General features: G+C 35.6%; 1 protein-coding gene across 1 annotated transcript in view; it reads left to right on the top strand.

The window, feature by feature from the left end:
• The window catches only part of LOC128650188 (methanethiol oxidase), a 72,443-nt gene that overhangs the window by 27,145 nt on the left and 30,817 nt on the right, over nt 1-14,481 (top strand). The window contains exons 4-9 of the mRNA XM_053703936.1: nt 236-421; nt 1,624-1,744; nt 2,004-2,186; nt 2,265-2,446; nt 4,432-4,510; nt 4,861-4,982. Of these exons, the coding sequence (XP_053559911.1) occupies nt 236-421; nt 1,624-1,744; nt 2,004-2,186; nt 2,265-2,446; nt 4,432-4,510; nt 4,861-4,982 (873 nt within the window). The remainder of the gene's footprint in view (nt 1-235; nt 422-1,623; nt 1,745-2,003; nt 2,187-2,264; nt 2,447-4,431; nt 4,511-4,860; nt 4,983-14,481) is intronic.

Here is a 14,481-nt window from a genome sequence, read left to right as displayed (position 1 = left end):
ATTAAACACCTCTAGCTTTTGTATAAAAGAGTGCTCATTTCATGCTTTTATAGAGAGGTAGAAAACCTGATTCTGTAACTTAGGTTTTCTTCAAAATGATACAAATAATCTGAACAAGCTGTTTAATTTGCAGCAATGTATTTGAGGATTGGAGCCTGATCTTAGGGGATATGTAGTTTAATCATAAGGGGAGATCTGTTTTGGCAATAATAAATCAGTTTGACTTATTCTGCAGGTTATTCACCGCCTGCCAATGCCCAACCTTAATGATGAGCTGCACCACAGCGGCTGGAACACCTGCAGCAGCTGCTTTGGAGACCCTTCTAAGTCCAGGAACAAACTGATCCTACCTTCTCTTGTGTCTTCCCGTGTCTATGTGATAGATGTGGGAACCGCCCCTCGAGCCCCTCGTATTCACAAGGTATGGAATTGCCACTGCCAGATAATAACACTGTTACAAGTTATTCATTGATAAACAATTTGTAGCCTCAAATCAGAATAATGTGCACAGAAATAAAAAACAAAACAAATATAGATGGATAAACACAGCAGTTAAAGGGGCAATGGATTCAGGCAAGCAGCAGATAAGAGTCCATTGTATTTAAAGCTGGTGCAGGAACACCCTTTAAAAAGGGCTGGGCTCTCTGCATCTCTACCTGCTTCTCCCACCCCCACTGATGCTTCTTGTTAACGTCATTTTTGTGGAGCCATTACTGCTGTATTGACATTTTAGTGTAAGTGGAGTTTTCATCAGGAAATGCAGCTACTGTATTTGAAATGACAAACTAAGGTAAATGATTTAATTGTAAGCTAAATTTGACATGCAGTGCATTATTTAGGGCACCATTGCTATCACTTTAAGTGTTATTGGGACATGAAGCCCATAATTTTTTCCCCCATGATTCAGATAGATTTAATGTAAGAAAAATATTCCAGTTTACTTCTATACATAAATGTACTTTATTCTCAAGGAATTCTTTGTTGAAGAGCATACCTAGGTAGGTAGTGTGCACGTGTCTGGCGCTCTTTATGAGAGCAAACGCTGCTGCCATCTAGTGCTAATGCAAATCTATAACATTTTTAGAAGTATTGTTGAAAAACTGCTGCCATATTGTGGTCTTGACACATGCACGCACCTAAGCCTACCTAACTGCATTTTAACAACAGTCCAATCTAATCCAGCACCAGGGTATTATTCATCAGGTGTGCAGGCTATCAAGGACCAGAACCACAGTCCCAAATCCAATGATATCAAGTAACAGCAGCACTACCAATATTAAAAGCAAAGTATTTTGCTTTTAATATTGGTAGTGCTGCTATCTGCTACTTGATATAACTGCATTTTAACAAAGAATACCAAGAGAACTAAGTAGATTTGATAGCAGAAGTAAATTGGAACTTTTTTAAACTGTATGCTCATTCTTAAAATCCATCTGTGTCCCTTTTTATTTATTAAATTGACTAGAAACAATAATAGAAGGTTTTTTTTAAGTGACTGTTTCGTATTTGCTGGGTAATTAACATTACCACAATTCTTTATCTAATTTGAGTATTTTTGTCCCTGCAGATATGTGTTGGAGTTTTTTTGGTTGATTAGTTTTGATGATTTCCTTGAATTTGCAGGTTGTGGAGCCGGAAGATGTGTTCTCAAAGTGCAAACTAGCTAACTTGCACACCTCCCACTGCCTTGGTAGCGGGGAAATCATGATCAGTGCCATGGGGGACCCATCAGGAAATGCCAAAGGTGCCCATAAATGGACATGAATTAGCAACATCTGAAGAATTTGCACTGACAAATGTGATGCTATTTTATAGTACAAGTTATTTGGACAAACATTTTATTCCCCATATGTTAATATCCCTAAATAACCCTTTTTCTTCTCTATTGGCTAATGCAGTTGATATACGAGTATAATAGGGTATAATTAATTCAGTAATTCAGGGGTTTTCTTTCTTTGTGTGTTATTTTCAGCAATATTTCTAGTTGTGTTTATCCATTTCAGGTGGTTTTGTGTTGCTGGATGGAGAGACATTTGAGGTGAAGGGAAACTGGGAGGCAGAGGGCAATTTAGCAAAATTTGGCTATGATTTCTGGTACCAGCCACGGCATAATGTCATGATCAGCACTGAATGGGGTTCACCCAGTGCATTTTTGAAGGGGTTTAATACAGACGATGTTGCAGCAGGTAAGAAAGTGGACTGAAGGTTGCCAAACTCCCAAAACGATTGTTCAATCTGCTGCTACAAGATGTCTTTACTTATAGGTCACTATGGACATAGTTTGAATGTGTGGGATTGGACCAAGCATACTCTTATACAGACACTGGACTTGGGGCAAGATGGACTGATACCACTTGAGATCAGATTCCTCCATAATCCAGATGAAGAACAAGGCTTTGTTGGTTGTGCCCTAAGCAGCTCTGTTTTCCACTTCTACAAAGGCAAGGTGAGGGCAAAGCTGTGTATGCTGTTAGGAGGTAAAGTAGAATTGGAAAAAATTATTTTGAGTTTTGCAAAAATATCCTGACTAGTCTTTTATTTGTCTTAGGACAAAAATATCTGAGTACAACCAAATAAAAATTCAGTTACTAGGAAAAAAAAAAGATAATGGCATTGTGGTGCATAGTAACAAATTAATACAATAATACTTTTATTGATTACATTTATTAAAAATGAGGACTATTTACTAATAGAATTGATACTGAACAAAATAGGTATGGTTGAGTAACAAAATTTCCAGTCCTTGAGAATACTGTGCCCAAAACCTATAGTAACAATTACAGGCTACTTTTTTCAAAGGCTGTGCTCCAACCAACCGGTTTTACTGGTCAATAACTAGATACTTGGCATCAGGAAAGAGAGTTGGCGCCAGGACATTAATGTAGACAAGTAAAGTATTAAATGCACTACCAGCTACCAAGCCAGGTTTATTTCATGCCATATAGCTCATATCTGTCTCCTTTGTGTGTGTGTGTCCCTGTGCATGGGTGTGTGATCTCATAGCCCTTTCATGTCTGTATAACCATGTGCTAGCTGCATGTGCTTAAAAGGGACTTTCCAGTACAAAAATAACACAAGAACATAAGGCTTGTGATTAAATTTATATAAAAAAATGGGTTTTCAGGACTTTATTGATGTTAAAGTAACAGTAAAACATGGCCGCTGATTCAATATTGAAGGCAGTAATATCTGTTTATGGTGAGTGCAGTTTATAATGTTGAATAATTTTATGAAATATTTAAAATATCTACATAGGTGATCATGTGTTCAATGTGTACAAGTATTATGATTTGAAGGTGTGATTTGAGTTGTACTTTTAATTTTGTATTATCAGGAATCGTAGTTTAGCATGAGCAAAAACCTTAACATGCAGTGCAATGTGTTTTCTTATGGCATGACGCTTTTCCACTTCTATACCACCCAAATAATTTATTTATTACAAATGAAGTGCACCAGGCTTTCTAGTGTGGAGTGTATGACCTTTCCATACTTCTCTGACCTCTGGATGGGAGAAATATGTCAATCAAATATGAGCTAAATTTGTTGGTGTGGGGTTTGGGGGGGCAGCATATTTTTCAGTGCCAAAGGTAGCACTTAACTAAATTCACCACTACCCATAATGCAAAGTATTGGTGAAGTTAAAGTGGTGTGAGGCCCCTGGATAATCATACTATAACCAGGTTTTCTAATGTGTTAGAATGGTCTTGAATTTGAAAACCTTACGAAAAAAACACATGAAAAACTTCATATAGCTGGAATACAATATACCCAATTGTTTAATCTTTTGGAAAGTGATGGTACAAAGTTTTTTTCTTCTTCTGTAAAGAGTGTTCCACAGTGCTGATATAGCATGAGATAAGTGTTAAAGGTGGAAGCGGGAAAGAGGTAATAATGGTTAGTAGAAGAAGAGGGTTAGTTTAGGAAAAAAAATCTAGGTGTTAGGAATTATTGGTTAGTGCATAATAAATAAAGGGACACAACACTTTTTGGTCAGTCAAGTACACTTGAGAAGTTATCACATAACTTGTGATCATTTTATGCGAATGCAAGCATATTGTTAGCGCTGCTGAATCTACAAATAACTGATAATAATATTGTAAACATGTTTTTAAGTTAGTTTGATATTCACTGTTGTGTGCCCCTTTAAAGTGTTTTGTAAGATAGGGACAGTATTTCAAATTTATTCTGTAGCGTATAAGGTTCAATTATGAGGTCTGACAGAGGAATGGCTAAAGGATTTTTGCGTCAGTATTCATGATTGATTCGAGAGAGGCAAAGCACTGGGGATAACACTTAAAAGGCGATTACAGTAATCAGGGCAAGACAAGATGAGGGACTGAGCTAAAATTGTGTTGGTTGAGTGATTAACAAATCTTGTCACTTCAGAGGTTAAGATCTGATGAATCAGTTTGAAATCTTTTCTGTTGACAGGATGGCAAGTGGGCAGCAGACAAGGTGATTAAAGTGGAGAGCAAAAAGGTGGAAGGATGGGCCTTGCAAGAAATGCCAGGTGAGTCAGGTTTAAAGGACAATGCTTTAATCTCCAGTTGTAGAAGGCAAAGTTAACGATTGATCTAATCTCTGGATCTGGAGGGACCATGAGACATAATGGTTTGGTTGTGTATGCATTTACCTTTTATTAATGTGAAGAAACAATCTGTAAAATATAGTTGCATTGTTTGTGCATGTGATGATATTTTTTTTATATATAGTTATGAAGTAATCTACTTTAAATGAAAATATATTTTTTCTGTTTTATTATATAATAACCGTCTACTGCACCTTTACTTATTGATGGAGCATTGTGGACTGTATTCATTCCCAAATATGTGTGTTCCTTCACTGTCTTTCTCCTTCCAGGACTGATCACTGATATCCTCTTATCGCTGGATGATCGCTTTCTTTACTTTAGTAATTGGCTACATGGTGACATCAGACAGTATGACATCACAAACCCTAAAGAGCCCAAACTGACCGGGCAGGTGAGTCCAAACAGTGTGGTAATAACGAAAATACAGTGGGTATGTATATGCCTTGTGAAAACTAATGAGTAGCAAGTCCTGATGCAAGGACTTTTTAGAACAAGATAGGGAAGGGAGCGCTAAAAAGCTGAAAAGGCTAAATGTCTAAAAGTTAATACAATTTATTGTATGAGCACAATGAAAACAAATAGATAAATATAATCACATATTAAAACATTTTAAACAATGGTTAAAACCTACATGGATCCATGATATCTAGAAGAGGTAAGTAGCAATTTTACAATACGGGTGATATTACGCAAAGTATGCAAATAGTATTGTGCAATGAATTTGAATATTAAAAAATTGCAATAACACAAGAAGGATTGCAATAAACATAAAAGTAATGGACACAAAGGTAAACACAAAAGTGAGTGGTATCCCAATCAAGAATAATAAGTTGCAATTACAAAAATAACTAGGTATAAGTGAAAAAATCCTTCCAAAAAAGTATCAATAACAATGAAATAAAAATCAAATAGTGTCCAAATACATTACAGTCCAAAGTGTCCAATTGTGATTATCCTAATGTGGAGGTATTCTCATCAATCATTCTTCAAAGTGAAAAAAAGGGAAAAAAATCCAAACATTTCAAAAGTATCACACCAAATGTGCTATAATCCAAATGAATAACTAAAAGTCAAAGTAAAAGATATGTTGTAAAAAACAAAAATCAAGAATCAAAAATAGAAGAAAAAATGAAGAAAAATGAAGAAAAAACGGTTAAAAACTATTAGAAACCATGTTCCTGAACCTGAAATAAAACAAAAAATACAATAACGCGTTTTGGCCTTGTCTAGGCCTTTTTCAAGACTATCAAGTCTTGAAAAAGGCCTAGACAAGGCCGAAACGCCTCTTGACATACTGGTGAGCTTATTTCTACTATTAGCTAAGTGTACAAACCTTATTTTTTGTTTTATTTCAGGTTCAGGAACATGGTTTCTAATCGTTTTTTATTCATTATTTCTTCATTTTTTCTTCTATTTTTGTTTTTTGTTTTTTGCAACATATATTTTACTTTGACTTTAGTTATTCATTTGGATTATAGCACATTTGGTGTGATACTTTTGAAATGTTTGCATTTTTTTCCCATTTTTTTCACTTTGTAGAATGATTGATGAGAATACCTCATCATTAGGATAATCACAATTGGACACTTTGGACTGTAATGTATTTGGACACTATTTGATTTTTATTTCATTGTTATTGATACTTTTTTGGAAGGATTTTTTCACTTATACCTAGTTATTTTTGTAATTGCAACTTATTATTCTTGATTGGGATACCACTCACTTTTGTGTTTACCTTTGTGTCCATTACTTTTATGTTTATTGCAATCCTTCTTGTGTTATTGCAATTTTTTAATATTCTAATTCATTGCACAATACTATTTGCATACTTTGCGTAATATCACCCGTATTGTAAAATTGCTACCTACCTCTTCTAGATATCATGGCTCCATGTAGTTTTTAACCATTGTTTAATATGTTTTAATATGTGATTATATTTATCTATTTGTTTTCATTGTGCTCATACAATAAATTGTATTAACTTTTAGACATTTAGCCTTTTCAGCTTTTTAGCGCTCCCTTCCCTATCTTGTTCTATCTGTGCTCTCTTAAGTCTACTAGGGGACTTTTTTGGAAGTGAGCTTAAGGCTTAGACACTAGCGCTCGGTTCACTACATACAGTTTGCAAGTACTTTTTATACAATATACTTTGGTGCACTATAGTGAAAGTACAAATTGAATTGATGAAATAAATAGATAAATATAATATTATTGCTTTAATTTTAACCGATAATGCAGGGAGAGCTACTAGCACGCTCATTGTGCACTTGTTACATGTGGTGAGTTAGGTGTTGTGCTCGATCGCAATCCTAAACAGCACTCTAAAATATAGTACTTTTTGAAACCTAAAGTAAACCATTTTTATTGATAATATACCTCAGAACTACATTCCCGCTATCGTTGATAGTGGTTTAAATCGCTTTTATGGCTAACTATTTTAATGGAATGCTTTATATTGTAAACAACTGGTAAAAGGTTGTAGTTTATATTTACTAGCCAGTAACAGTAGTACTTACATAGGTACCAGTGTTATTGTGACAGGGGTTAGAAATAGCTGGTTAATGTGGTCAGTTGTAAGAGCCAATATTATTTTGTGGCTCTCAAGTTCTGAGCTGTCAATTAATAATAGTGACTATTTAGACCATGTTGCTGGTGCTGTGAAAGATTTTAAGGCCCCTTGATGGTGTAATTAATTTTTGGACTTTTAAAGTAGTTTAAAAATAATGGTACTATTTAAAATACCTTCAAAACTAAAGTCTATATTTGGAAAACCAACTCAAGATATTGTAGTCACAACCATTGGTACTTCAGACCTTCCAATTGTCCCCATTCGAGAGGGACATTCCCTGATTCTATATAGTAGAAAAAATAGAAATGGGACCGGAAACATCCATAAAAAAAGTACAACTTTATTTTTCCATCAGGAGCTGTTAAAACAACAATAGCAAACCACCTCGTAACAAAGAATGGGCTCAGAAAGCGATCTTATGCGTTTCAGCTTGAGCCTTAGTCATAGATCCCTGATTCTAAGCTCTGTCCCTCTGAAATGTCACTATCTGCAGAATTTTTCTTAGCCCTACTCACAGAGCACCCATACACACCCACAAAATGCTCAGTCACACCCATTAACTACCCAAACACACCCCTAACTACCCACATTCCCACCCTCCCAAAATGGGTGCACCCACAAAATTATGTCAGGCCTCTCTTGAGTCCCTCTTACTCAGGCACAAATGTTGGTAGGTATGTAATTTGTCAAGTCTGTGCAAACGGATCTAGTGATGTAATAGACTTTTTAAATACCAAAGTATAATGTGTGGATTATTTTATATATATATATATATATATATATATATATATATATATATATATATATATATATATATATATATATATATATATATAAATAATTTTATTTTAAAGTTTACTGGTAACTAAAAATATAAAAATCAATTGAAAGAAAAAAGTAAAGACTGAACTGAGCATTAGAATCGCATAAAGTGTCATAATGGACTCAAGAAAAAAATAAAAATGAAGATTTGGGTGTATATATACGTCTTAGGGCTAGCTTACTGTTTGAGCATAAACTATGCGCTCGTTGGGTTTTGTTCGTATGACAAGCTGAAAGTAAAAATTTTGCGTGCAAGCGTAAACCTCACACGTAAAAATATATAACAATCGTGTTAACTTCTTCTCCCATATGGGCCGATTTACCAAGCCCTGCATGCATTTTTTCCGCGCGAGCCTTCAGGTTCACCGGAAATGGGAGTTAAGAAGCATTGGTCTTAAGACTGCTGCTCCTTAACTCGTCTACCACCTCTGAGGCGGCGGACAGCATTCAGCGCGATTTGATATGATTGGGTTAATTGACACCCCTAGCTAGCGGCAGATTGGCTGCGAATGTGCAGGGGGCGGCATTGCACAAGCATTTCACGAGAAATGCTTGTGCAATGATAAATGCCGACATCGTATGTATTGATGTGGGGCGGACATGATCAGCTACAGCAGAGCATGTCCGCTCGCACTATGATAAATCGGCCCCATATACTTAAATGGAGCGCAAAAGCTGCAAAAAAACTAACACCCATACTTGCGGGGTAACCTGGCTTTGTATCTTTAAGAGCACTAAACCCAACATGAATTATTAAAGGGATATAAAACCCAATTTTTTTCTTTCATGATTCGAATAGAGCATGCAATTTAAGCAACTTTCTCATTTAAATGAGTAAGTTGTTTAAAATTGCATGCTCTATCTGAATCATGAAAGAAAAAAATTGGGTTTCATATCCCTTTAATATTTCACATTCCAATGTTCTTCACATAGACGAATGTTATTTATTCTTAAATAAATATTTCAATATATATCTGAAGAATTTTTTTGGTGTATATATACTGTACATATTTATTATTCCAATGTCCTTTTTATTGTAAATATTTATATATATATATATATATATATATATATATATATATATATATATTTATTTATATATCTGTATATACCTATACCTGTATATATAAATGTATATTTAATAATAAATAGTACATAATTTTCTATGTGAAGAACATTGGAATGTAAAATATACACTCATTAAAACATAAATATATATGTATATAAGAGTATACATATATATTTACAGGGAACACACAGTCCCCATAGACCACTATGTAAAGGCACTTTTCACCCCACACCCTTTGTCCCCATAAAACTGCTTTGTGCAGTTTTTTTTTTTTGTAAACCTAAATATACTACAATTATTTAAAAAAAAAAAAGGAAACAAAAACTTTATTATGGCGTAAATTGGGGGATATTTTAAAAATTAACCAGAGGTTAACCTCTGACCTCTGATAATTTTTGAAGGGCTAACGTGCAAATTTGTCCATTTACAGGAGTCTGATAAATTAGCGCTCCACTTGTAATCTAGCCCTCTGTGATTTTACTGTTTTAATGGTTCTTTAAATACTCCCCTAGGATAAAGGAGTGAAGCCTCACCTTTAAACCTTTGTGACTGTGCCAAGATAAAGGGTTGTCAGCTCTGAAATCTGGTATTTTATAATACTCCGGTCTACCATACAAAGCATTCAATTTGCTCATACCTAATGCAGATGTGTTACCATATATATATATATATATATATATATATATATATATATATATATATATATATTTATACACATATACAACACATCAAAATATTATCATTAAAAATTCCCTTTACCACTGATCCACATACAGTCATATTGAAATGATTTATTTTTAAATTTAATGTGATCTATTAGCTTTCAACATTATCCATACAATATCATTAAGATGTACAACTCCTGTTTATAGGAAATGCTGTATTTAAATAAAAGATCTTCGTTTAGTCCACTAGAAAGCATAAATACACCGGCACTTTCTTTGTAGTATCAATCTGTAACATTAAAGTGACATAAAATGCTTCTTGCATTTGTGTAAAAATGTGAGCTTGTTCCTAGAGAGGCTAAAAAGCAAATTCTGTAATGTAACATAGGCTTTCAATATTGAGTTAGGCAATTTGCAGTCTATTGTAATCCTGGGCTACAGAATGTGCTTTTTGGCCTGTCTGGGAGTGTTGGGCAAGCACAGAAAAGCAAGAGGTAATCAATACTCTTTTAACTGTATATAATCTATTGCAAAAAAAGTATATTACATTTATCTGAGGTATGCTCTAACTGTATATGTTGTGACACCATTCCTGGATGATCCCATTTTTTATATTAATAAGATGTTCAAGCATTCTAGTTGTTAACTCATATTTAGTTTTCCCCTAATTATATTTTAGGACATTGGCACAAAGCCATATAATCCACCATAATAGATATACCGTTCATAATAGCACTGGTGGCATTTTCTTTTTATTAGTGTATGGAGGCTTAAATTGCTAGCTTCACACTAGTTACTTTTTAAAGAAACCTGTTATTTTAGTGAGCTAATTTCCTTCCCTACATTGAATATAGTGGCTTTGACTTAGTGTTAGAAACCATTGGTTTATTGGTTATAATGTCTGTAAAGTCAATATCATTTGTGAATACAGACCAGTATTTGCAGACCATCTTATTGTTTTTCGTCATCGAAGGCCTCATTCACTAGAATTGGTTGTTTGTCTTTTAGTTTAACATTTTTTTGTAATCAAGTTTTTCTATGAGCTGTTATTGCACATCGGTGAGCTGGTTTTAAAGAGATAATAAAAACATCTTGCTTTCATCAAAAAAATGGCACTTGTCCCATGTTCTGTAGAGAGGCCAAAAAGCGAATTGTGTATCCAAGGCTTTCAAAATGCTGCAATTCAAATAGCTGATTTAGGCAGTCTGCCGCTTTTATTATTTTTTTTTTATTGAGGTTGAAAGACAAACGTATCCAAGCACTCTTGGAAATTTACAGAAAGACATATCATAGATACATTATGTAATGGGATAACCAATACAGTAGTGGTCAATAGATAGAAAAATACAACGTAAAACAAACCTAACTTTTTCTAAATAAGTTATGGTTAATTATCCCCTATGAATATATCAACATTTATAATGAACGGAATTCACCCCAATGTTAAAAAATGGCTTCTCTTAGACCACCCCAAGTATAAATCAGATGAAAGTGGGGAAAAAAACAAAACAGGCCACTATTGGACCCAGTCACATATCTATTTAAAGAAAGTAACATTGGTAAAACAATTAGAAAAAAACAAAAACTGTAAGTTTAAAAACCAAATAGGTTACGAACTATAGAATTCTGATTATGATAAGTAACAGCCCATATACATTAAAGAGCACAATTGATACCGAATGTTTGCCTACGACACAGCGATTAAAATAACTATTTGATTTTGCTCAGGCTTCCATAAGGCCACAAATACCATCTAAAATATGGTATCAACACCACAATGGTTAATTTTTTTTTTTTTTTTTGAAAAAGCTTTATTGAAAGATAGTATAATACAATACACAATGAAAATGTCTCCATGTCACAGTGTCCAATATCACAGAATGAGATATACAAATATTACAGGAGTCTGTTAAGTAAGACATTCAACATAACATCAATGTGTGATCATGATAAGAATTGGTTAAATGAAGACATCAATCAACATTATTAATTTGGATTATGACGTGCACCAGAAACAATGATGCTCGTCCTAGTGAGAAGATACGAAGAAAGAAGAGAAAGAGGAGAGGGTAGAGAGAAGGATAAGAAAGAGAGATATCTGTGGTTGGGGAAAGGAGGGGGTTTCATCATGGGACTAGTAGGGAGAGGGAGAGGGAAAAAAAAAAAAAAAAAAAAAATCCTCAGGGGGGGAGGATAGCTGTCTATGGGAGAACTCAGTGGGGGGGGGGTTTAAAAGACTAATCTATGTATTGGTGCGGAGGAGAGTAGGATATCCTGGACTTATCTAGTCGATGGTCTCCAGAGTTCTTTCATGTATTCATGAATTTCAACCCTGTCTTCCCTCAAGTATCTAAATCTTTCCAATGACAAATGTCTATCCACTTGTGCTTCCCAGTCAGCGGTCTGAGGGATTCTGTTTGATTTCCAGTTTTTAGGGATGAGAGCTTTCGCACTATTTAGCATGATATATAGTAAGTGTTTTTTAGGTTTCTCTGTAAGTTTGGGCAGTCTATGGAACAACAGTAGGCCAGGGTCTCTGTGCAATGTAATGTTTAGTTTAGAGTCTATTATGTCCAATACTGCCGTCCAAAATGTAGCTAGCAGTCCGCATGTCCACCAAATGTGGAGGATAGAACCCACCTCTCCACAGCCTCTCCAGCATTTACCATCCGTTTTCTTATATATTTTTTTGATCCTGACTGGTGTAAGGTACCAGCGAGATAAGAATTTATAGTTGGATTCTAATGTTCTGGCCGAGACTGAGGCCTTGGTGTGATTGTGGAATATTTTTTGCCAGTCTGTGTCTGTAAGGGTGTGGTCCAGGTCCCTGTTCCATTGCCTAACGAAGGTAGGTGTGTGAGAGTCCTTATGAGATATCAGTAATCTGTACATAATGGATATCAAATGTTTAGGAGTGTGTGTTAGTAAACATAATGACTCCAATAGGGTCAATTGTCTTAACATACCGTCGGCTCTTTTATGTGTGAGCAGATAATGTTGAAGCTGTCTATGGAAGAACCATGGTATGCTCAGGCCCGACTCCAACAGATCCCCCAATTCTCTAAGTTTTTTATTTGAGATTAGCCTGTGGAACATTGTTTGATCTAGTTGTGTCTTATTTAGAGCTATCTGGGGGATATTGGAAAAAGGGATATCTGGATTTTGGACAAAGGGAGTAAGAGGCGAGGGGTTGGAAGAGATGTGAGGGTATTCTACTAGGGATTTGTCCCATACTGAGAAAAATTCCCTCAGAAGTGGATATTGCATGGCCACTTTGGGCCTGTTTTTATTGGAAATCCATCCTAATGAACCCACATTTTGTGCTCTCAGTATGTGCCGTCCTATTTGGACCCACACTTTATCTTTAGAATTGGCACACCATTCCACCTGTTGTTGGAGATTAATAGCTTTCTTGTATACTGAGAGATTTGGAATGCTCAAGCCCCCCTTTTCCTTAGGTAGGTATAAAGTGTTTTTGGAAATCCTAGGTCTAGTACCCCCCCAGATATAGTCTTCTAGCTGTCCCTGTAATTTTAATAGATATTGACCAGGAAATGGGATCGGGAGAGTTTGGAGATGATATAAAATCCGGGGAAGAATATTCATCTTTATCACCCCAATTTTGCCCAGCCATGATATTTTCTTGTTTTTCCAAGACGAAAGGTCTCCTATAATTGCTTTGGTTAATTGAATATAATTGGCCTCAAATAGGGTCTCTACTTTGGGGGTTAAGTTGATTCCTAGATATCTGAGTGTCCGTGTTTTAATCTTTAAGTTACATATATCCGATAATCGGCATAATTCCGTCTGGGGCAGATTGATATTTAGGATTTCTGATTTGGTATGGTTTAGGTGAAAATTAGAAACTCTACCGTATTCATCAAATTCTCGAAGAATTTCTGGGATAGAGATTAATGGGTTAGCCACCGAAAGGAGGATATCGTCTGCATATAGCGAGACCTTGTGTTCATGGTCTCCTATTTTAATCCCAGATATTTTCTGGTTGTCACAGATTTTTTGCGCCAGTGCTTCTATTGATAGGGCAAACAGTAGGGGGGACAGGGGGCATCCCTGACGTGTCCCATTTGAAATTTTAAAGGGGTCAGATAGAATATTGTTAATTTTTACCTGAGCGGTTGGTGCCGAATATAAAGAAAAATTTTTATGTACAAAGGCTTGACCAAAGTTCATTTTTGACAGGACAGCTTTAAGGAAATCCCAGCTAACCCTGTCAAAAGCCTTTTCGGCGTCAGTGGAAACAAGAACCGACGGGATGCTATTAAGTTGCGCGTAGTTCACTAAGAGGGCAGCCTTTATGGTGTTATCCCTGGCTTCCCTCCCAGGGACAAATCCCACCTGGTCTGGGGAGATTAATTGTGGCAAGAACCTATTCAGTCTTGATGATAAAATTTTAGCAAATATCTTCAAATCTACATTAAGAAGAGAGATCGGCCTGAAATTTTCAGGCCGATCTGTTGGTTTACCCGGTTTCGGGATGGTGGTAACATGCGCAAGGAGCATGGATGACGGGAAGTCCTGATTGTTCCCAATACTATTAAACAGGGAGGCTAAGCGGGGGGACAACACATCTTTAAAATTTTTATAGTATTTTACACTAAAACCATCTGGGCCCGGGCATTTTCCTACTGGTAGGCTTTCTATGGTCTTGATCACTTCCTCTACAGAGATGGCAGTGTCTAAGCTATCTCTCTCCTCCACAGACAGAGCCGGGAGAGACAAAGAGTCAAGGTAAGAGTCAGCAGGG

The sequence above is a fragment of the Bombina bombina genome, chromosome 1 (assembly GCF_027579735.1).
Source record: "Bombina bombina isolate aBomBom1 chromosome 1, aBomBom1.pri, whole genome shotgun sequence".
Classification (NCBI taxonomy): Eukaryota; Metazoa; Chordata; class Amphibia; order Anura; family Bombinatoridae; genus Bombina; species Bombina bombina.
Note: the sequence above shows the minus strand (reverse complement) of the source record. Positions and strands in the feature narration are given on the sequence as shown.